General features: G+C 42.9%; 2 protein-coding genes, 1 non-coding gene and 1 pseudogene across 4 annotated transcripts; 2 read left to right on the top strand and 2 right to left on the bottom strand.

Annotated features, from left to right (window-relative positions):
- The first annotated feature begins 11 nt into the window (after positions 1-11).
- Positions 12-8,403, top strand: LOC146578157 (uncharacterized). The gene is made up of 7 exons (XM_085268602.1): positions 12-141; positions 2,787-2,828; positions 2,908-3,174; positions 3,258-3,497; positions 3,587-3,808; positions 3,971-4,096; positions 6,116-8,403. The coding sequence occupies exons 1-7, from the start codon at positions 111-113 to the stop codon at positions 6,151-6,153; spliced, it is 966 nt and encodes a 321-aa protein (XP_085124728.1). The 5' UTR covers positions 12-110; the 3' UTR covers positions 6,154-8,403.
- Positions 8,349-8,420, bottom strand: trnap-agg (transfer RNA proline (anticodon AGG)). The gene has a single exon. It is a non-coding gene; the product is annotated as a tRNA-Pro (tRNA).
- A 1,168-nt stretch (positions 8,421-9,588) lies between these two features.
- LOC146578159 (uncharacterized) lies at positions 9,589-19,972 on the bottom strand (annotated as a pseudogene). The gene is made up of 8 exons (XR_014891462.1): positions 19,806-19,972; positions 15,550-15,906; positions 15,356-15,451; positions 14,722-15,045; positions 13,652-13,984; positions 10,903-11,232; positions 10,396-10,731; positions 9,589-10,330 (listed from the first exon to the last, which is right to left on the bottom strand). The product of XR_014891462.1 is annotated as an uncharacterized LOC146578159 (transcript).
- On the top strand, positions 17,358-18,818 carry LOC146578160 (uncharacterized). Its single transcript, XM_085249888.1, has one exon. The coding sequence runs from the start codon at positions 17,358-17,360 to the stop codon at positions 18,816-18,818; it is 1,461 nt and encodes a 486-aa protein (XP_085106014.1).
- Positions 19,973-24,368: the final 4,396 nt, after the last annotated feature.

Raw genomic sequence — 24,368 nt, forward strand, 5'->3', positions numbered from 1 at the left:
GGAAGCGGCTCAGCCTCGCTCTGCAGAAGCAGTGTCACAAGCTGATGGTCTTAACAGGGAAGTGGTGAAGCTGAAGGTGTCACTCTGCTGTCAATCGTCATTCCGACAACATGAAGACTTCAGGTGTGTCTCTGCTCCTCGGTGAGTCAAACACTGAAAAACTTTTCATGCTTACTTTCAGTCATGTATTCATTTATCACCGCTTCATCACACAATAAAGTGGGAAAACACACTTTCAGCAGGAGGAAGCTTTTGCTGAGGGTGGATCTGCTTAAAGTTTGTTTCATTTAGGAGAGAGGAAGAGTTCGCTCTTTTTCTGTTGCCTGTTTTCTAGTAGGGCTAAAGTAATTTAATTAAAAGTCATTGAAAATAGACAGTGATGCAGCTCACACTTTAACTCAGAGGCATCTAATGAAATAAATTCTTTCACACAAGCATGAAGCAGGCAAGTGTGCTTACATCATGACTTTGTCTCATCAACAGATGTGGATACAAATGAGTTCTAAGCAGGAAAACCTTTTTTGTGATCCATCATGTAATTTGGACTCAGAGTTAGAGCTTCATGTTAAGTTCACTGTCTGTAACATGATGACTTAAGGAGAAGTCGGGCAACCTCGTTTCTTCGAACATCGACGTTCATTCAGGAAACCACAGCTGCTAGTTGCACTCACCACACGTTTGTCTTATCTGCCTATTATGTAGCCTTCACTTCCTTTAATAAGAGCAAATTTTCCACTATAAACACAGAGTCTAACAAAAGACTGGAGACTGTTTTGGTCATTTCCCTCAGAGTTTGTATGTTTTGTTGTTTTTCTGGTGATGAGCTTCAAACAGCAGCAGATTGAGACTCAAATAGAACCTAATAAAATCAGTGAAGCTATTCATTGCTCATGTCATCCATCAGGGAGTTTCTTTAATATCATTACATTGTTTGCTTTTAGTAAATGTGGGAATTGAATATGAATTTATTTTATGTTTTTCTTTTCTTTTTTATTTCTTAATACCTAACTGCTGCACCTGTACTGCCCGTATCTCTGCAGATATACTGTATAGCCACTCAAAACTGATGTTCAGATAAAGTGTGGGAGCCGCCTGTTTTCTCTCTCCACTATAATCCCTGACAATTTTATTAGTTTGGGCGACCTTTACATGTCGGTTGTTGGGATCACAGCAGAGATAGAACAGAGGGGACATGGTGTTTGTTAAATGTCCGAATGGCCCAGGTGGAAGAAGCTGTTAGTGAATCTGGAGATGTGGGACCTGAGGTACCAACATACAACACTGTAAAAAATGACAGATGCCACCAAAGAGTCACAGAAGGTCTTCAAAGCGCTCCCTGGACTCCAAATGACCTCAGCCGCCTCAGCAACTGCGTTTTCTAAGGACAGCGCTAGCAAACGCTCTCCGCTTGCGAGTGAAAAAGAAAAAACACCCCTTCCCTTCCTTATTCATGTTGAAGTGTACCATGTCCACCAATCAAAAAATGATATGGCAACATGAGGCGTTTGGTTGTTTAGGAAGAGGGAGAAGTTTTAGGAGTGACACCAATGAGAGAGAGCGAAAGAAAGAGAGAGAGCGAGTTTTCACATGTGAGAGATTAGTGACGTTTAGTGTGTTTGGAGGCTGTAGTTAGTGTGTTATGCAGTTATTGGGTTTTTGTGAGTTATACTAGTGAATGTCACAGGTGCTCCTGCTGTCAGACCTTGTGGTGTTCTCCTCTGTTTTATAGTGGACAGGACCTATTCTTTGGGAGTTGCATGAATACTTTGTGTGCCTTCTTATTTGATGCAACACACCTGATTGTTCTGTAAATAGTTTGAAGTGATTGTGCAAAAAATCTGAGGCCTTGGCTGCATTTTGGGGTAAATAGCAACATTTTACTTTGTTGTTTGCATCATTTTTAAAAATGTATAATTTCTATTTGCATTTCAAGTTATGAAAGGTATTCATTAAACATGTTTATGTTTTTTTTTCTTTAACTGTTTTCCACTCGGAGTATACAAGAGGTTGAAGATACTATTACATATGGAGAGAACTCCACACCGGGTGTAGGCTTGCATGACTAAGAAACTATTTGAGGCAATTTTGTGGCGTTTGAGGTTGGACTCGGCTGCACATGTGTGCTTAAGCCGATCGATGGCTGCAGCCTCTGTGGGAACTGAAATCAGCCCGTCATCGATGCAGAAGTGTCTCTCGACAAAGTGTCTTGTGTCTGCTCCAAAGTTCGTCTCGCCTTCCCAGGTGGCTCGTCATAGGTAATAGATGGTTACTACTGGTGACGGGCTATTACCAAAAATATGCACCCAGGCGTGGTCTTCCTGCACTTTGTCACATGACTAGAAGTAATCAACAACTTTCTATTCATTTTTATTCTTATGAGCACGAGAGAGAGAGAGAGAGAGAGGGGGGGGGGGGGGGGGCAGGTACACAGTCACTAAAGATAAATAGCACAGCATTTAGTTGAATAGACGTTAAAAGAGAAGGTGTTTCAACAGCTGTTGTCTGCACCCTTGACACAGGAGAACAGAAGACTTCACCACCAGGACCTCCCCACCAACTGGGTGTCACCAACTTTCTCACAACACCTAACTGTGACCTACACAGATAACCAGTGTGCAGCTTTGAAATATAACATCCAGAGTCTATGTGACAAATGGCTAAACAAGTGCCATCATAGCAGGGTGAAGGGTGAACATGGTAACATAGAAGATGCTCTCCCAGGCCTATTACTGCCTTCTGGTCATAATGTCCAATGTCTTTCAGTGACCTCTGACCTCCTGTTGCAGGTGTGTGTGTGCTGCTGCTGTCTGCACTGACTGTTTGTGCAGGTGAGTAGATGAAGTGCACCATGGTCCAGGACAAACACTGAGTGTAAACACTGATAGAAACTGTCCATCTGTCCTCCAGTCTCTCTGAGCGTCAGTCCAAACCTTCAGCAGTTCTTCACAGCAGCCTCAGTGTCTCTGACATGTGACGGTCAGCTGGGCTCTGATGGATGGACGGTGAAGAGGGACACAGGAAGTGGGACTGAGTCATGTGGAGCAGGTGGGCGGGGCTTTGGGAGGATAAATGGTCCATCCTGTTTGTTTAATGAGTTCGAGCCAATCAGTGGAGTTTACTGGTGTGAAGGTGAAGCTGGAGAGAAGAGTGAAGAAGTCAACATCACTGTATCAGGTAATGAAGTCATTCATTTCATCATCAGACTAACAGCAGACTGTTATACCACCTCTACATCACTCTGTGGGTCTTTTCTTCAGATAAACATGTGATCCTGGAGATCCCTGCACTTCCTGTGAGGACAGGAAGTCATGTCACACTACGCTGTAAGAAGAAAACTGGTGGCACAGCTGCAGCTTATTTCTACTGTAATGGACGTCTTGTTAGACCTAAATCAGAGAAAAACATCACCATTAACGTGCAGCAGTCTGATGAAGGTCTCTACTGGTGTGCTACTGATGAGTTTGGATCATCTCCTCAGAGCTTTCTGAGGGTCAGAGGTCAGATCACTGACATCACTTCCTGTTTAAAGCCAATCTGCTGAGCTGATGATAAACTGACTGAACCAGCTTCCTCATCTCTCCTGCAGGTCCTTCAACCACAGCCTTGTTTACAACAACAAAAGAAGCAACAACAACCATAACGTCACTGACAAACACTCATATCTCCTCTTCTTCTACCCTTCTTTCTCCTCCCCCTTCTCCCTCTCCCCCCTCCTCCCTCATATTCCCAATTGTAGCTGCTATAGGTTCCCTGGTGCTGTTGGTTCTGGTTCTGTTTGTACTTCATCTTCTGTGGAAGAAACGCACAGGTATAGCGTCTGTCTCAAATTTTCATCCAAAGTCATCGTGTTGGACACATCAAGACAGCCTCCATCAGCGTTTCTATTTTTAGAACACTTAGAAAGTAGATTCAGACTAAAACTCCACAGACACAAATACTAGTATTCTTTCAGATCACTTCATCTTTGCAGGGAGATACCAGTCAGCTCCAGTAAATGATGTCACCTATGCTGAGGTCACCAGTAGAGCCTGGACCAATAAGACTCCAGCCAGCGAACCTGAAGTACTTTACTCCAGTCTGAGGACAAACACTGCAGGTACACATTCACCTGTGTTCTAGCGAGGGACATCAATGAGAGATAAACCCAAAAGTAGTTTTCATTGGGCTTGTAAAATGTGGTCAATGAAACAATGAGAATCTTCTTCTCACATTTATCAAACTAGTGTTTTGAAAGTGGGACCTGAATGCAGGTGCAGTTCACTCTTCAGGTTCCTGTTTCCTCAGTAAAACCTGTCACTGGTTTCATAATTAAAGCTGTACTGTGGTTTCGTTGGTCAGTTCAGTGTTTATAACATGAGGCAGTCAGCAGAGAGAGACGTGGCACTGAGACAGGAAATCCTGCAGCTTAAACAGATATGATCGGTGTTTGATGGGAGTCAATTCAGGTTTGTGTGAATGACACAGTGTAACAGGAGCTGTCGGCCTGAACTGAAGATTAAAAATAATCTGAGCGGATTTGGTTTGTTTTTAATCCAGATGTATCTTTTCAAAAATAAATCGGAGAAGCACACGTTGGACAGTTTAATAAAAATACTGTACAAACCAGCAAACCAGCAAAATTAGGAAAATAACAACCAGTACAAGGTGAGAATGTACTGCTTGCGTTCTGACTCTAATCTGAGGAGCAAAAACACATTTTAAGACATTATTTAAAGACAGGCAGCGAGTGGGCTGAACTAACGAGGGCAGGGTGATGCTTGCACAGTTTAGGCTACAGCTGAAAAAGCCCAGTCAGCTCTCACTTTGAGTCACGTTTTTGGGACTAGCAGGAGAAGCTAGTTCAGTGACCACATTATTTCTTTTATTGCCATGTAAATCTGAGGGTTATACACAGTAGTAGCAGTAATCAGATGTAAAAGCACATAAATAGTGAAGTCACCTGAGTCAGTAGTTCATATTTCCCGGAGTCGAGCGTTCATTCACCCACATCAAAACAGGTGCTGCTGGTGTGGTTAACTGCTGAGAGAAGCTCTCTGTGACGGAGCTTCTTTGTTGAGATCAGTGGGAAATGATCAAAGGTAAAACACATAAACCATGAAGTGTTTTATGTGTTTAAGATCAGTCTAGCAGCTATTTGAATGTTGTGGACTCTGTAGAGATAAACAGTGTCTGAGAGTAGAGAGAGTGCATGTCAGCAGATACCGGTGCTGAGATGCAGGACTGAACAAAGGAAGATGTAAAGTTACCACACAGCAAAAGATGTTCTTAACTTTGTTTCTTGTCTTCATCTCTTTGTGTGACTAGTGTTTAAAGTGAAACAAAATGAGTTCTTTTTCAGAGAGAGATTCATGAAGCCCCTCACAACGTCTTCATAAGAATTAAGATTTCTCTGCAGGATTATTATTAAATGAAAACAATATATATTTGAATTCAGTTCAGCAGGCAAACAGGGTTGATGGGAAATCCAAGTTCAGTGAGTTGTAAATAAATCCCGGATATTCAGTCACTCATTGGCATGTTCTTGTCTTGATGATGTCATCCCAAAAACACACATGACCAATGCTGACATCATCACTCAGACCCCTGAGAACACAGGTAGGGAGGCTGCACCTATATGACTCATGTCCCAGTGTTATTACATGCTGAACTATCGGGGCGACTGTGGTTCAGTGGATTGGGAAGCTCCTCTATAAGTGGAAGGTCGCCGGTTTGATCCCTCCTGCTCTCTCTCTGTCCTGGTGGTTGTGTCCGATGGCAAGACACTTCCCCTACCGCCTACTGGTGATGGCCAGAGGGGCCGATGGTGCGATATGGCAGCCTTGCTTCTGTCAGTCTGTCCCCGGGCAGCTGTGGCTACAACTGTAGCTGCCTCCACCAGTGTGTGAGAGTGACTGTGGAACTGTACTTTGGGTGCCTAGAAAAGTGTTATATAAATGCAATCCATCATTAACTTTTTTCTCTTTAAGCTTCAGTTTAAAAATTAGGTTTAAAATTTCATATATTTGTTACATACATATACATTTTAATTAGGTTTTAAAGTTGGTAGGACAATAAATGCCTCACCCTTCTAGTGACCTGCACCATGACTGCACACTCAACTGTCCCATTTTTACAGAAGCTAAAGGAACCACAGACACCACAGAAGAAGTGTAAACAGGAAGCTGAGGACAGACCTGCAGACTTCCTGTGGACAGTCTCACTCTGTTAGTCACCGTGGGAACATTTACAGGCAGTCATCAGCTTCCTCCTTTCTTCATTCACTCCCATTCATTCACACAGTGATGTCATTGTGGGAGCAAGTTCCTCCTGAGCAACCAGGATTGACGGGGAACTAAAGAAATCAACCTGCTGCTGGTTTGAGTCTGTGCAGCTTGAACTCTGACAAAGGTCTACTGCGAGGTGAAGAGTCGTCACTTTCAGGAGCTGCTTCCATCATTTCAAACTGATCAATACTCTGAACTTATGAACACTCATGTTTGACACAGAGTGTCCTGTGATGGTCCTCAGTCTTTGAGCTAGTTTTTGTGTTTGTTATGGACTATGTGTTTATTTGTTCTCTTGTTTCAGTGACCTTTGTTCTGGTTCTATATTGGTGTCTCATGAGCTCAGGTTCCCTTATTTGTCAGAGTCGTCATTATTTATATTTCTTATTCTCTATTTCTTGTTGTTCATGTTTATTTCCTTCGTGTCCAGTCTGTGCCAGCCTCTTCTCTGTGTTTTGTTATTCTTTCAGTCTCCCCGCTCACGTACCTGCGTTTGTCTGTTTTCTCTGTGTTCTGTCTCATTGTGTTTGTAATCCCATCCCTGTGTTTAGGTCCTCAGTCTCCCTCGTGCCTGTTTTGCTGTGTTCTTCTGTGAGTTCTATGTTTCCTTCGTAGTTTCCTGTTTATATTCTCTAATTTTCTTTCTTTGTTTTTCTTGTATTTTTGTATTTCTTTCTGAGTATCTTCTAACATTAATAACGCTGCCTCTTTTAGCCGACCCCTTTGTTTCCAAGTCCTGCATTTGGGTCTTGCCTCTGCCTGCCACACAGCTGTTCATGACAGGCACAGAAAACGATTTTGAGCCTAGAAGTAATAAATGCATGAACTTGTTTTTCAGCATCACTCTGAGACAGGATATTTCTAATTTTAGAGATGTTGCTCAGATGGAAGAAAGCAGTCCTACATATTTGTTTAATATGTGCATTAAAGGACATATCCTGGTTAAAAATGACTGGTTTCATCTCAAAGCTGGCCAGTTGGACAGGAAACAAAACAAGATGTTATTTACATATGAGCATCACACTTTACCTGAAATACACAAAGAATCTTTCTAATAATAGAAAACAGTTTCAAACCTGCAGGATTAAAGTGATGAAAGTTTGTGATTTAAATTTGTCTCATAAACATCCAAAACCTGCTGAAGGTTCAGTTCAGTTAGTATCTGTAACATGACGACTGAACATGAAGGCAGACGACCTGTTTTCATCAAACAGGAAACCACAGCTGCTGTGTTTAGCATCGCTCCTGCTGATTGGGTCTGTTATGTAGACGATGTTTCCTCTATTAAGAACTAATTTTCCACTGTGTGGACAGAGTCGATAATCGTCCTTGTCTCTCAGAGTTTCATTGTTTGGTTTTCAGTCTAAATGTTGCCATCAGTCACTGTCAGTTTGGGCACCGAACCTTAAACACGCATGTCAAAAATAAATCTACATTAGTAATGCATAAACAGCAAACCAGCAGGATCTCTCTGTGCACTGTGAACACTGAAGGACTAAAATAATTTCCCAGCATTATTTTTCTAACTAATTGTTTTTTTGCTTTAGTTACACTCCAAATAACAGCTGACATGGCATTTCAGACTTTTGCTGTAATCAAATTTGTAAACTTGTATTTAAGTTGGTAGATAATGTGTGCATAATGCACTGAACTAGATTCCTTTGTGATAGTAAAGTATTAATTGTTACTGATGTTCAATCTTGATCCCTTTGTGCAAAAGAAAGAAATGTATGTGCATTTTTCCACATGCATTTTGTTAATGTTGTGTCAAAGAGTTACACATTTATAATATTTGATAGATAGCTGTGTATTTTTGTAGTTCTGTGCACAAGTTTGGATTGAACCCTCTGATTTAATCTAAAATAATACTCTGTGTTCTTTTGTTAGGCCAACATGAAAGACAAATAATTATCTTCAAAAAACTTGTTGGAGAATTAAAATTGTAAGAAATGGAAATCAGATCTCTCAGCTACATCTGTGTGAGGTACTATGGGAACGTGTGATTTCAGGCTGTAGATAACAGATTTCTAAGAGGTTTCGTTAGAAGATGTAGGAGGTTACCCTGTAACTCTACAGACGTGAGGTGGGCTCGTCCAGGATTTGAACCCGGGACCTCTCGCACCCTAAGCAAGAATCATACCCCTAGACCAACGAGCCACATAAACGCTGTCACCAACTTCTTTTCTGAAAGTCACACATCAGAGCACGTAGCTGAAGCTGAATATATGAAACATTGTCTTGAAAGCTGCCAGTCAAAAGTCTGGAAACACATCGCCGTGGTTTTTCCACATTGTGGACACAAACAGTTTCAGGACATCAGCTCAGAGCAACGGTCATTTTAAAGAACTTGCCTCATCCAACCAGACAAGCACTGGTTTCTATGCTTTAGTGCTTTCTAGCTAAGATATGCTAACATTCATTCTTTGCATCAGAGAGCAACTTGGGGTGTTAATCTACCAACTCAGGAGGTAAAGCAGATCATTTCCCAGTTGGAAAATTGATGGGATCATTTCCTGGATGCTCCAGTCTGCATATCCATGGACAAGTCATCTTTTCATTTCCAGTCAATTTTATTCATATAGCGACCAATCACAATAACAACCACCTTTATATTGTAAGGTAGACCCTACAGAGAAAAACCGAACAATCATATGATCATCTGACCAGACCATATTTCACTGGCTTCTCTAAATGTTCAGCAAACTTTAAAAGCTCTTCATCATGCTTTTTCTTCAGCAATGGCACCATGGATGGTGACCTACATGCCATGCCTTCTTGAAACAATTATACCTGCTGATTCCAGGTTTTTCTGTAGCACCTTGGCTCTTCAACGACTCTTCTGATCATTATTATATATGGTGAAATGATGTTCTTTCTACCTCTGCATTAAGAACCCAACAGTGCTCACTAGAACCTCCAGTAGTTTAGAACCAATACCTTCAGTATGTTTTGCAACAATACGGTTGTGAAGGTTTTGAGACAGCTCACTGGTTTACCCATCATGAGATGTTTCTTTTGTGACACTTTGGTAATGACACAGATCTTTATAGGTTATCAGTTGGGACTGAACCTGCTAATATTAATTTGTAATAACTGTCAGGATGGCTTTCAATTATTGATAAATTTCATTTGCCATGAATCATGATTTCCTATGTCTCATTGCACCTTCCTTTTCTTCCTTTTGTTTTTCTCTGTTATTTCTCATTATCACACGTTAACCCCTGACCTGAACTCAAAGGTGAGTGATAAAACATTAATTGAATTACAATATTATCCAAAGAACAGAAGTAAACACAAAATGCAGTTTCTAAATAAATGTGTTTATTATTAAGGGGAAAAAACCCAAACCTAGATGAACATGTCAGAAAAAGCTATTGCCCCCTGAATTTAATAAATAACTGCAACCAAGCATTTGTAACAACCTGCAATAAATCTTTAACAGCACTGTGGAGGATTTTCAGCCCACTCACTGTTGCAGAATTGTTGTAATTTAGCCACATTGCTGGGTTTTCAAGCATGAACCACCTTTTTAAGGTCATGTCACAGCATATAAATCAGATTCAGGTAAGAACTTTGACTTATTTGGGTGTTTTGCATAATTATCCGGCTGCAGAAACCAAGTGCGCTTCAGGTCAGATGAGAGCGGATGGCAGATAGTCTCCTAAAGAATTGTTTCTTTAAGAGGGCCGAATTCATGGTTCCATTTAGGGAGGCAAGTCTTGCAGGTCCTGAGGCAGCAACACAGCCTCAGACTATCAGACTATCACCACCATATTTTACTGTTGGTATGAGCTTCCTTTTCTGAAATGCAGTGTGTAATGACACACACTCATCAGTCCAGGGTTTTTTTCCCCAAAAGTCTTGGAACTCTGCCACGCAGGCTGGTGTGCTCCAGTCCCTTTCTTAAAGTGTAGTCATGACAAAGGGACTTTAATTTTAGCTTGAACTAAAAGCTGATCCTAAACTAAGCACAGATCAAACTGATTGATCAGCCATCAGAGGAGTCGGATCAATGGAGCTGCTTCTGTTCCTGATGTCCCCTGTTTGATGCTGGACCTGAACTCTCCCTGCAGAGACAAGACAGTCAGACAGGGACAGACAACAAGAGACAAACTTATATTTTTATACTGACCTTTGACCTTTAATAGCACCGTGGTCTCTCTTGAAATGCTTCTTTCTTTGCTGCAGACATTACAGATGTATTCTCCACTGTCTCTCTCTGTGGGCTGTTTCAGGGTCAGACTGAGGTCTCCAGTTTTCAGCAGGTCTTCATTCATCTCCGTTCGGTCTCTGTAATCCTGGTGCTGTTTGTGAGGCTGGTCAGAGCCGTTCTTATACATGTGAACCAACACTGATGGTACAGGGTCAATGCGTTTCCACACCACTGTAGCATCTCCAGGCAGGTTTTGTGTGGTTTTGAAGGGCAGCTGGACAGACTCCGCCCCCTCCTCCACCTCCACCACACAGTCTGAGAGGACAACAAACACAACATGAGCTGTACAGACAGCAGTGAATCTAGAAAACACCTTATTAAGCTTCTTTATAGATGCTGCAGTCTGATATTTACATTTAATTATTGTTGTTGTCATTTTATAAACAAATACACTGTAAGAAATATTTCATAGGTATTTGCACTGACTCATCACTCTCAGCAGAACTGTTTTCTTTCTCTTGATCCCTTTCCCCTCAACTCTGCAGATGTACTTTCCAGTGTCTCTGTCTGTGGGGAGCTTCAGGGTCAGACTGAGGTCTCCAGTTTTCAGTGAGTCGTCTCTCATTTCGTTTCACTCTCTGTAAAACTGGTCTCGTGCGTCAGGCTGGTCAGAGCCGGCGTGATATTTGTGAACAGTCATCGGTGGTTCAGGTTCATAGCGCCACCACTCCACTTCAGCATCTCCAGGCAGGTTTTGTGTGGTTGTGAAGGGCAGCTGGACAGACTCCGCCCCCTCCTCCACCTCCACCTGACAGACTGAGAGGACAACAAACACAACATGACACAGCAGCAGTTTTATTCAATGATTCCAAAGAGAACTTTAATATTCAATTTTAAGCTCAAACTATGATATTTGTCTTTGCTTGTGTTGATTTCCTAAAGATGAAATATACTACACTCATTTAATTCAGGATTAATGTATTTTATTGGTTGTTCTTCATTTCTTTTGAATTGTTGCCTTCAGTCCACTTTAGTAGGATTTGAGTGGGACTGCTCACAAAGAAAGAACGAGTCTCTAATTTTTTATGGTAGTTTAATTTTAATAAAGGGAGACAAATTATCACCTCGCCTCTGTCGGTGCGCCCCAGGGCGGCTGTGGCTACACTGTAGCTGCCATCACCAGTGTGTGACTGTGTGTGTGAATGGGTGGATGACTGAATGTAGTGTAAAGCGCTTTGGGGTCCTTAGGGACTGAGTAAAGCGCTATATAAATACAGGCCATTTACCATTTATTAACAAAAAATCCAAAAAAGAAAGATTACATAAAAATCCTCCCTTAGTTATGCTGCAATAGGTGTAGTCTGCCGGGGAGTCCCTAGAGTGTGACCAATTAGGTCCTAGAACTGAAGAAGCTTCTCGGATGAGAGGTGAAACATCTTCAAGCAACTTAAAGAAGTCCAGACGCTTTTCCTTTCCACACTCCTTAGACTACGATGACCTGGATCACTGAGAAGCTTCACAGACAAGATCCAAACTACAACTCACATTTGATAAATGTCATCATTAATTCCACTTTTAAAAAGAACCTCTGCAACTTTGCTCTGCTTCCCTTCTGTCATGGTCCGTGGTCCTGTGTCTGTGGAATGCGTGATGCTTGGGTAGCCACACCCCCGGGCTGGGCCATCACCAGCACACCTGCTCTCCATCACGGTGACTACACGGAGATCTACTTAACCCGGCGCTGACAGATGCTCCACGCCAGTCCGTTAGTCACCACCACAGTGGTAACCAGACTTCCACGAAAAGCGTGCATTCTCTTCTGGATTGGAACTGTGTTTTACCTGCCTACTTCTGTCCAGGTTTCTACTCGGCGTCTGCTACCTGCCTGTCCTCCGGCTCAACTGGATCTCGCGGTGCTCACCTGGCCCATTCGCCATTCCCACGGACTTCCTGCCCCACGGACTGCCACACTTCCCTCCCGAGCTCCCACGGTCCCGTTCTATCGTAAGCCCCTACTCTAACTCAGTCCAGATGTGTTTTCCCCGCTTCCCGGCTCCCTAGTAATCATCTCCCCTTTCTGTTGCAGCCTCCCACCATCCCGATCCCGGCTTCCTCGTGTCATTGTTTCCCCGGGTTTTTAGTTTCTTGCTTTGCTCCCTAGTTTCCCCAGGTCGCCTTTCGTTGGTACAATAAAGTGTTTTTTCTGTTAGCGCGGAGTCTGCGCCTGGATCCTTTCGTGCCCGCGCACCACGGCCCATGACAACTTCAGCAGCATCAGGTAATGTTCATATGTCGATTCATGGTTTTCTACAGTTTTTGATCTACTGCAGAATATTTTTATGGTTATCTGCTATAAAACGCCAGACCAGGAAAATCTCCTTCATGTTTTTCTGTGTTTTATCCTCAGTTACTTTCACACAAAGACATCAGCTGTGATGCTCACAATTATGATGAAGTCTCACATGTATCAGTGCTGATAAATGATCAAAATTATAATATTTCTGACTGTCTGAGGCTAAATTGAATCAAATCGGGACTTCGTGAATCGGAATCAAAGGGATTATAGAAATCAGTGATGATACCCAGCCCTAGTGAGCAGCCTAGGCCTGACAGAGTGGATGTAGGTGTGGGTAATAAGGAAAGATGAAAAGAACTACTGATAACTTTTCTGTTAAGTTAAAGTCTGAGCCGTCTGAAGTTCATAGCCAGCTCTGACACGGAGCCATCGATCTCTGAATGCTGTAAAAGCAGCAGTGTATCCAGGAAACACATTATACGTGATAAATGCACTGCCTGAGTGTCCCCTCTCCTCACTGCCTTTCAGCAGCATGCAACAGCAAACAGGTCGTCAGAGGAGCCGAGATGATGATTGTGTTGATTGTGGTTGTGATGATGTGTTAATACACTAATACACCTCTCTGAATGTTATAATTAGTCATTAATAACCTCTGCCTCTCTACCACAGCACGTGTGTTTATCAGCCATCGTTTTGTTGGAATGGGTCAGAAATGGCCGCCCCAGTCCTGGTTCTGACGGAGGTTTCTTCATGTTAAAACTGAGTTTTTCCTCCCACTATCACCAAAGCACTTACCCATAGTGGGCTCATATGATTGTTGGGTTTTTCTCTGTTTTCTCTGTATTATTGAAGGAACTACCTTATAATATAAAGTGCCTTGACGCAGTTGTTGTTGTGATTTGGTGCTGTATAAATAACTGACTTAAATTCATTTCTGACCTTTGACTCGAAGCCTCACTTCTCTCTTCAGCAGGATGTTTCCCTCGCTGCTGTAGGCGGTGCAGGTGTAGACTTCGTTGTCTCTGTCTGTGGGGTATCTCAGGGTCAGACTGAGGTCTCCAGTTTTCAGCAGGTCTTCATTCATCTTCGTTCGGTCTCTGTAAAAGTGGTCTTGTTCTTCAGGCTGGTCAGAGCCGTTCTCATTCACGTGGACCTTTGTGGTCCGGATGTAAATGCAGGTCCACTCCACTTTAGCATCTTCAGGCAGGTGAAGTTTGGTTTTGCAGGGCAGCTGTACAGACTCGACCCCCTGCTCCACCTCCACCTGGGGGACTGAGAGGAGAAAAAATACCACAATGAGCTGAACACAGCATCATCAGAACATTTTGTTTGGATGAAGTGAAACATCTGCACTGAAAACATGTTTGACTGGCTGCAGCCTGGGATTTGTCCTGTTGCTCCACTGTGCAGACACAGTGTTATCTTTGGTGTCCTAAATCAATTATGGGAAGAAATTTATCATCGGTGCCATCTGTCTTTATCTTCACTTCCTACACCCTAAACTGGAAACGTTCATAGACTGTTATGTGAGCTTGCCTACTTAATATTTCCTTTGAATTTTCTCTCTACATGCAGATTAATATGAACTTTTGTTAAATAAGCTATTATTCTGAGCTATGCAGGCCCAGACAAAGCGTGCAGCATTTTAATGAGGTTGTTTTAGTGTGGAATAGAAGAAATAGAAGAAGCTCGTGTGAGTTTCCTTAAGAAAACATCTGATCCTCAAAATCCTGGTGCTTTCAGGCTGACATTGACTCAAAAACATTATCATTATAATATTTTCATTCTAAATTATTTTATAAATTTCTCTTAAACTCCTCAATTTCTCGGACTTGTGTCACATCTTCAGTTTGAGCTGATAAAAAAGTAATGGTTGAAAAACCTAACTTAATAGATCTTACTGTAGCTCACTCATCAAGTCCTGTTCACCTCAGGGACAGATTATCAGTGTGGTCACCAAGCTCTTCAATTCCTGACTCACATCTTCATCTTCTGTCTACAGCACTCACCTCTGACGTAGAGCTTCACTTGTTTCTTCTTTAGGATGTTTTCCCCCCTGTAGACGGTGCAGGTGTAGGTGAGTGCGTCTCTGTTTGTCGGGTATTTCAGAGTCAGGCTGAGGTCCACAGCTATCTGCAGGTTTTTCCTCATCATTGTTCGATTTCTGTAAAACCAGTGCTGTTTTTCAAGGTGGTCAGAACCGTTTTTAAAGACGTGCACTATCCTGTTGGAGCTGTCAGTCCACTCTACAGTTACATCTTCATGTCGGTAAACTGTGGTTATAAAGGGCAGCTGAACAGACTCCACCCCCGAATCCACATCCACCTGTGGGACTGTGAAGTAAGAACAACAAATAATGATTTGTGTGCGCAGTCTGTCAAAGCCCCCATGTTTGACATGTAAAGTGTGTGAGGGGAGCCTGTTTTGCAAAATGCGCTGGAGGATTCCTTAAGAACATGAAACATGGGGATGCACTGGTTTGTGTTTTATTGAAAGAAAGGAGACAATTAAAACAACCTATTAACATAACTAATAGATTAAGAAGAAGTAAAAACACTACAAGTCAAGTCAAGTAAAATAAATCTGAGGTTTAGGGATGATTCAGATTATTCACAATGCAAACACGTCACACACACAACATACCTTTCTTAAAATAGCCTCTGAAGTGAACTCCAACACCCACGATGACAGCTGCAATTACAGCCAGGACACCCAGAGCCACTGGGACACTGATGGGAACTTATAACACAATGAAAACATGAACATTACATGATGTTAACATAAAATGATTAACACTCTGTGACACTCCATGTGATTTTGAATCTCTTTGCACTGACCTCCACCTTTGACCCGCTGAACCTGCAGTTCCACTCTTGACTGACCCAGTTCTACTCCAAACTTACGGACGGTGCAGGTGTAGCTGCCGCTGTCAGACAGCTGAAGCTTTTTCAGAGTGAGACTGAGGTCTCCGGTTTCCAGAGCGTCAGGATTCATCGATGTTCGGCCGCTGAACTGGTCATTTTGGTTCTGGAGGTCATCGCCTTCTCGTCGACGCAGGTGCACTGTGGAGGGATTGAGGTCATAGCGACTCCACACAGCTGTGGATTCTTTTTCTTCAAAAGTAGGAAACTCACAGGGCAGGAGAACAAACTCCGCCCCCTCTACTACCTCCACACCTGAGGCACACTGGGAAACTGAGGACACAGACATAGACAAAGACCTTATTGATCCCACATAAAAATAGAAAAAATAAATAATAAAAAGATTCAATGGTTACTATGTGCAGAAAAATAACACAAGATGTTTTATGTGCAGATAAAGTGCAGGCAGTGATAGTTATACACACATATTTCTAAACAGTGTTTATCCTGTTTATAATGTTGCAGCCTGGCTTCTGTCGGGATGAAGGACCTGTGATAGCGCTCCGTCCACAGTCTCCGTCCACAGTCTCCGTCCACAGTCTCCATCCACAGTCTCCGTCCACAGTCTCCATCCACAGTCTCCGTCCACAGTCTCCATCCACAGTCTCCATCCACAGTCTCCATCCACAGTCTCTGTCCACAGTCTCCGTCCACAGTCTCATGCAGGGATGAGAGATGTTGTGCATAATAGCCCACCCACCTCCTTTATGGGGTCTAGGGGACTGTCCAGGACAGAGCTGGCCCTCTTCACCAGGCTATTTAGCCGTTACCTGCCCCTCTCTCTGCTGCCGCCTCCACAGCAGAGCTCTGGATAAAAGATTGCAGACATCCTCAGTAATGTCCTGCAGACTTCAGTCCAGGTTATTGTTATTGTTAAGGTGAACACCCAGCAGCTTGTACATGGTGACCACCTCCATGCCCAAACTTTGGATGAGGTGTGGTTTGCTCGGAAGGTTGACCACCACCTGCTCCGTCTGATCATTTGCCTCAGATGCACATCCAAGGATGGCTGTATCAACGGATTCAGTTTATCTGCCCACCAGTGACAGATGTGGATTCTACATGCTCAAAGACTATTTCCAAGACGTTTCTCCTGTCTATCATCCACAAAGTGCAGGATTAGTGGAAAGAACTAACGGCACAATAAAACAGAGATTAAGAAAATGCATGGAAGAGACAGGAAGGCCGTGGCCTGAGTGTTTGGATCTGGTTAAGATGTGGATGAGACTAACCCAGGGGTCACAAAAGCTCACACCCTTTGAAATCGTTCACGGGAGGCAATTTCCGCTTCCTCTCACTACTGAGCCTATTAATAAGTCTATAAGAGAAACCACCCTAGCAGAGTGGATGACTAAATTATTTGAGAACAAAGAGATTGTGCTAAACAATAAACTGCCGAGTAATACCTCTCCAGTTTCTTGCAGGTTAAAACCAGGTGATTGGATCCTGATCAAAGTACTCCAGAGAAAGAATTGGTATTCACCAAGGTGGGAAGGCCCATATCAGGTCTTACTTACCACACCGACTGCCTGCAAAATTGCAGAAAGACCATCTTGGATCCACCACAGCCACTGCAAAAAAGTGAGTGACAGTCCAGACGTTTAGACGCCAGTTCCCCTAGCTTCCAGGTGATCTACCGGTGGAGGAAGGGCTGATTGGGTATATCCCGCCTCTCCACTTCGCTGGTAGTCTACTCACCAGAAGTCTAGGTGTGCCTGGTCATCATGAAGAAAATTGTCCTCATAGTGGCTGGCATTGTGCTCCTAGTGAGCCTACTGATATTCACCTGGAAAGATGAAGACCCACAGCACCACCTGCAGAAGAAATGGTCATATGACAACTCACACCTAAAGGATATGGACAAAGAGCACAACCACCCCTGGCTGAACAATGCCTGGTACCGGTACGTCTACAACCGAGTACATACAGAAGACAACCACACTGGCTGCTATGTCTGTTCTCACCTCCCAACAACAGCAATACAAGCCACCCTATATGGAAAATCACCCAGCCTTTCCGAAGCCCTATGTATATTCCACAAAGCCATCAACGGAACATGTTCCCCCGAAGACATCTTCTTCTTCAAGGTTCAGTTAAAGACACAAGTCTCAAAACCCGACTTGCCACGGTGTAATGGAACACAGATCAACTATACAACTAATGAGGTAGTGTTCTGTACACCAGAGATCTCAGACTGGAACTACAGCTGTGATGGACGATACTGGGTACACTTAAATGCAACCAATGACAAGGGAAAATCTTTCAACGTCAGGAGGGAACCAGGAATACAACATCCAATGTGTTTCACCTTCGCATACGGCAACAGAAAGCTGGGAATGAATCAAAACTGCTCCCAGACTTTCCGAATGCCGCAGGACAGAAAGGCACAGACAAGCTTCCTGAATGGCACGTATTGGGTGCAGGGTACAGCATGGGCATGTGGCTCAAAGACATACTTCACCATCCCACCCAACAGCACCGGACTCTGCGCCCCAATTTTAGTGTCAGACCACACATTCAGAATGTTCCATCGGAACCAACCAAGACGCAAGAGGAGCACTGATGACGTGCAACCCCATGACCCAATATGGGGCAGTGATGTGCCAGCGGAGTTCAAGTTGTGGACCACCGGACAGAAGGTCCTGCACTCACTGTTCCCATGGGTCGGAACTGGGAAGAACAAGCTCAGGATAGAGACACTTGACTACCGATTTGGACTTTTCCTGAACAGCTCAACAAGGATAAACAAGGCTCAGAATGAGGAGATCGACGCGATCAGAATAGTGGTCATGCAACACAGAGTCGCCCTGGACATGACTCTGGCTGAGAGAGGGGGCCTCTGTGTCTTATTCAACACCACTTGCTGCACCTATATCCCGGACAACGTGCACTCTTTGACCATGACCACCGCCCTAGACAAGTTACGACAACTGAGTAATGCAGAGCAACAAGACTATGTCACGAACACAGAGGACTGGCTGACCTGGCTGCTGAGCGGCAGCTGGAAGACCCTTGTGATCAAAGGACTTGTCTTGATAGGAGTTCTTCTTTTATTGCTTTGCATGTTCTCAACTTGCATTCTACCCTGTATCAGATCAATGATTGACAAAATGGTACAGGCCACAGTAATCACCTATGTTGGACTGCCACTAGAAGATGAACCGGACGAAGAGGATTTAGTATAGGAACACACACACTCACACATACTGAATGATGCTACAATTGAAAGTGTTATAAGCAAGTGATTGTTGGCTGATAATAAAGTATGATTGAAGTGGTGAAATACGGTAACAACAGGAGGGAATGTCAGGGAGTTTTTAATGTTTTATTTGATTATGCTTCACATGTTATGTTATACTTATGTTCACATATTTCACTAGACAGCTTTCTGTAGAAACAGGAAGCTGACCCTGTGACAAGAGTGACAAGAGTTCAGCTCAGCTCAGAAATACACATCCGCAGAAGTTGAATTGCATTATACTATTCTTAGAAATTGACTTGTAGCACACTTACACCACACACACACACAGCTTACACACAGACAGCATCAGGACCTGCGTAACAGGAAATGTGATTATATTTGCATATTGACGATGTAACCTATAAAATAAACGAATGCTGCAGTTCGGTGTGATTACTCCCTGAGTTTCACCCGTGCCGCACGTTATCAGTAACAAGTGTCTCAGTGTTGTTTATTCACCTGACTGTTTGTTAACTATAAATCTCTGACAATAATAATGCCGTGTGTGTGTTTACCTTTGCTGTTTTTATATTTTGTCTGTCATCTCTCCCCCTTGCCTGTGATATTTTACCCACTGACTGTCTTACTGTTCAGAACTCAGGCCTGGATTACAGCTGGACTTCAGTTTCAGTGTGTTTGTGTTTGAGTCCCGTCATTGTTTTAAAAGAAATGAGAGGACTACAGTTCAGTTTTTTCTCATTTACATACTTCTTATGGTAAAAGTCTGGTGCAAACATACACTTGGTCCTAAAACAAAAAACAATTCTCTCTTTTGGCTTTAACTATGCGAGAATAACCTGCGGCATTTGAGAACTTATCTTCCAGATCAACATGCACAAACCTGTCTGACTGTTTCTGTAAGCAAAACCAGTGTGTGTGTGCTTGTGTAAATATGTGTGTGTGTCATAAGTTTAAAAGAAACTTTTCTTACCGTACAGGAGGATCACAAACAAATCCAAAATCTTCATGTTGCTATACATAGAGTAGACATCTACAAAGTTAATCTTCAACCTGAACCGACTAAGAGATTAAATAATCCTGCCAAGAAGCCAAAGGTGTTTTCTGGCTGCTCTCCATGTCACACATCACACCTGTGGATTGTTTTCATTCAGGAAGAGGAAACACTTTTTTAAAAGCAGGAGGAGGAGGAGTGTTCACAAAAGCCTCAGCCAGTAAAGAAGAAACTGTTTGAATGAAAGAAGCATTCATTAGAGTAAAAACCTAAATAACCTATTTGCACATTTAAAAACTTCCTGCTTCAACTCTGTGATTTTAATCTGTTATGCATAACTTTAATCATGACACTTTTTCAACATGAAACACTAAAATTAAATGTTTCCAGTTTTGGATCTGTTGATTCCCACTCTCTTTTAACTATTTTCCCACCATCTAAGTGCATCTAAGCACAGCTGGGATTGATCTTTATTTTCACTTCTCTTTAAATGTAACTTTTAATCATAAATATTATAGGATAGATTTAAATTCTAGTTACAAAACTGAAGAAAACAGCAAAAACAACAACAAAAAATCTACTTCCATTCACATGTAATACCTGTACAGCCCACCAGAGGGAGTGATACTCAAATCAAACACAGCAAAGGCTGATGGTGACCAGTGGGAGTTCATTCAGTAACAGAAAGGAACTGAGTGGGTAACACTTCATAATGGCCACTGTTATTTAACTGTGAATTATAGGTGTTAATTTAACTTTACCATACTGTATGATACCATCTTTATTTATAAAGCCCTTTAAAATAAAACCAGGGTTCACAAAATGCTGTACACGCCAGCAAAAAAATGTGTTTTAAGAAGAGTTTAAAACTCAGAAAGAGAAGAAGCCTGCCTAATGTGCAAGGGCAGATCGTTCCACAACTTTGGAGCTGCTACAGCCAAAGCAAATTAATGCTTACTAAGGGAGTGGAAAGGTGTATATGGCTGTTGCATCTCAGAGAGGTGGGGGCAGGCTATAAGAGATTTAAAAACAAATAAAGAACTTTAAGAAGGACCCTAAAATGTACAGGTAGTGTCATGGTCTCCGTGCCTGCCCGGCCGGCCCACAAGGCTGCATGTGGTGTTTGGTTTTCTCTCTCTCTGCCTGGGCGGAGCTCACTGTGGGCTCCCGCCCTTGGCCCACACACCTGACAACAATCAGCTGTCATCACCTGGAGCACTATTTGAGGCTGGAACACAGATCCTCTCATTGCTGGATGATTGTACTACAGACGTTAGTGATTCTCCCAGCTCCTGTGAACCTGTGCTTGAGTATACCTGTGATTCGTGATTTGTGAGTGACTTCCCTTTCCTCTGCTACAGACTTTCCTCCCCGGGCCTCCCTGTCGTGTGAGCATGTGTGAGTTTGGGCAAGAAGACATGAGCGAGTGTGAGAGAGCTACCCTGTGATTCCCTGGAGTTTGGATTTTCCCTTCACTGTTTATATCGTGCACTGGTGCTGTAAATAAACTGTTTTTGGAGACGTCACACCGCTCTGCTCTTGAGTTCCTACTACCAGTTTGTGACAGGAAGCCAGTGAGTGAAATTAAAATGGGGGTAATGTGCTCAGACCTTTTTGTTCCAGTTAAAAGATGCGCTTCATAACCTGCAGACGCCTAACAGATGCATCACTAACCCCACTATAAAGTGCGTTACAATAATGGAGTCTAGAAAATTCCCACATGTGGGACTAATAAAGGTACATCTTATCTTAGATGTAACAAAGACATGGATTACTGTCTCAAAAAGCTGCTCTGATAAGATGGGCTTTATTTTTGCCAGTTGTCTCAAATGAAAAAAAGACAGATTTTACAACAGCTCTGACCTGGCTTTCAACTTCATCATCTGCCTCCATTTAAACTCCCAGGTTAGTGGTGATTGGTTTAACAAACTGCGCCAGCAAACCAGGATCCATAGTAGTGGTCTCAGAAGTGCCACCAAAAACCATCACTTCTGTTTTCTGCTCATTAAAATGTAAAAAGTTCAAAGCCACCCAGGCCCTTATTTCATCAAGACATCTGAGCAGAGGGTCTACTGAGAAACCATTTATCTTTTAAGTGGGAAACAAATCTGGGAGTCATCGGCAAAACAGTAGAAAGAAATCCCATGTTTCTTGAAAATATACTCGGGTGGTATCAGATATAAGGAGAAAAGAAGCGGGCCTAAAACTGAACCCTGTGGAACCCCACATTGAAAAGAAGCAGCAGAGGATACAAGCTCACCAAGTTTCACAGAGAAAGTTTGGTCTGCCAATTAGGATCTGAACCACTGCAGTGCAGTACTCCTAACACCCACCACCTGCTCTAAACTGCAAATTAAAATCTTATGATCCACTGTATCAAAGGCAGCTGTTAAATCTAAAAGCACGATCATAACACAGTCATGTGATGCAGTTCCTAAAAAAATTATTAAAAACTCTTAAAAGGGCAGATTCTGTACTATGCAAAGCTTTAAAACCAGATTGAAAAACTTCCGAAATACAACATTCTTCTAAAAATGGATATTCATGGCTTGTAAACTACCTTTTCAAGAATTTTTGAGATAAAACTCAATTTGGAAATAGGTCTGTAATTTGCAGTCATTTCAGGATGTGAATTCCAGTAATACTGTAATATTTGCTGACACCTGAAGTTCATCCTTCTTCCGTTTACGTTCAGCTCTCTACACTTTCTTCTGGCTTCACAGGTGCCTTCATTCAGCCATGGTTCAGATATGGCTTTTACTTATCTAAGATTAAGGAATCCCAACAGCCACTTCATAAATGTATGGCACAGCATAGAAGAGCCACCTCCACAGGACAAGACTCAGCAGTCCATCTGCATCTAAAGGACAAAGGTCACTCTTTTGAGGATGCCAAAGTTCACAAGCCATCTATGTCCACTGTGAGCGACCATCTTTGAACAGAGGCGGTGGTTTACGACACCAACTCTCTGCCATCTATAATCCAGTTTTGAGATCCCTCCCCAGAGGCCTTAACGCCCACTCACACCCTGGGCCATCTGACCTCAGGAAATCACATGATAGGGTGGCGTTAGGTTTCACAATGAACTCACCCAAAAACCTTGGCTGATTGTGACCCACACCCGTTTTCACACCATTGTCCCTCTTGGGGGGACACTCCCACAGGGCTTAAATCTGGGATTTTCCACGGTTCGACCCTAGAACTGAAGAAGCTTCTCGGATGAAACGTCTTCAAGAAACAGCTGTGAGGACAGAGCAACTCCTTGGTAAATAATGCACTTGATGGTGACTTATGAAGGTCCTTGCAGTCCAGTTGATCTTGCGCACTTCCAGGATCCCTGTGTGAGGCACAGAGTCATAGGCTTTCTTGTAGTAAATGCAGGTGGTGCAGATGTTGGTCAGTGTAGTTTTCCTTTGTGTGCCCCACTCACATATTAATCCTTATTCCTCTTTGTTGCTATGCCTAACAGGAACTTATATGAAGTACCGAGGTATTCGGGTGAGACCACTTGCTTCTTGGGATCCTTTGGCATCAGGGCTGTCTCCGGCCTCCACTACATAGCACTGAGACGGCACTTTTAAGGATTTTTAACGCTATTCATTTAACTCTGGACTCTGGCAGCCCTGCTGCCCTTTTATTGTTGGACTTGTCAGCAGCTTTTGACACGGTCGACCATGACATCCTGTTGTCACGGCTAGAATTTCATGCTGGCCTAAAAGGATCTGCCTTACAGTGGTTTCGGTCCTATCTGTCAGAAAGGTTTTTTTATGTCAGTATGGGCCCCCACAACTCCAAAATAGCCCCTCTTAAATACGGTGTACCTCAAGGCTCTATTTTGGGTCCTGCCCTGTTCGTACTCTATTTGTTGCCATTGGGCTCCATCTTTTCACGGTACAGCATTTCATTTCATTTTGCTGATGATTTGCAGATTTATCTACCTTTAAAAGCAGGGTCAGACCATCCCCAGCTCTTATTACGCTGATGATGTCAAACAGTGGTTGTCATTAAATTTTTTAAAGCTAAATGAAAATAAAACTGAGGTTGTCATTTTTGGCAACTTTAATCATATCGACAGCACTCTGGGCCCCTTTCCTCGTATTGTAAAACACATGTAAAAAACCTCTGTGTCTATATTGATGGTTCTTTTAAATTGAATAAGCAGGTGAGTGCAGTAGTTCAGTCCTGTTTTTTTTAGTTAAGACAGCTAGCCAAGGTAAAGCCATACCTTCCGGCTAACGTCTTTGAGCGTGTTATTCACCTTTTTCTTACTTGCAGATTGGACTACTGCAATTCATTGTATTATGGTCTAGATCAGGCCACCATCCATCATCTTCAGATGGTTCAAAATGCAGCTGCTCGCCTGCTAACTGGTACCAAACGGAGAGAGCATATAACCCCACTTTTAACTTCTTTACACTGGCTTCCTGTCTCCTACAGGATCCAATTTAAACTTTTACTTTTTGTTTTTAAGTCACTTAACGCCCGAGCCCCTCCTTACCTGTCAGAGCTCCTCTCTGCCTATGCTCCAGGAAAAACCACGAG

The sequence above is a fragment of the Mchenga conophoros genome, linkage group LG3, assembly GCF_057382185.1.
Source record: "Mchenga conophoros isolate Kocher_MC1m ecotype Shallow Benthic linkage group LG3, M_conophoros_male_GT1.1, whole genome shotgun sequence".
NCBI classification, from domain to species: Eukaryota; Metazoa; Chordata; class Actinopteri; order Cichliformes; family Cichlidae; genus Mchenga; species Mchenga conophoros.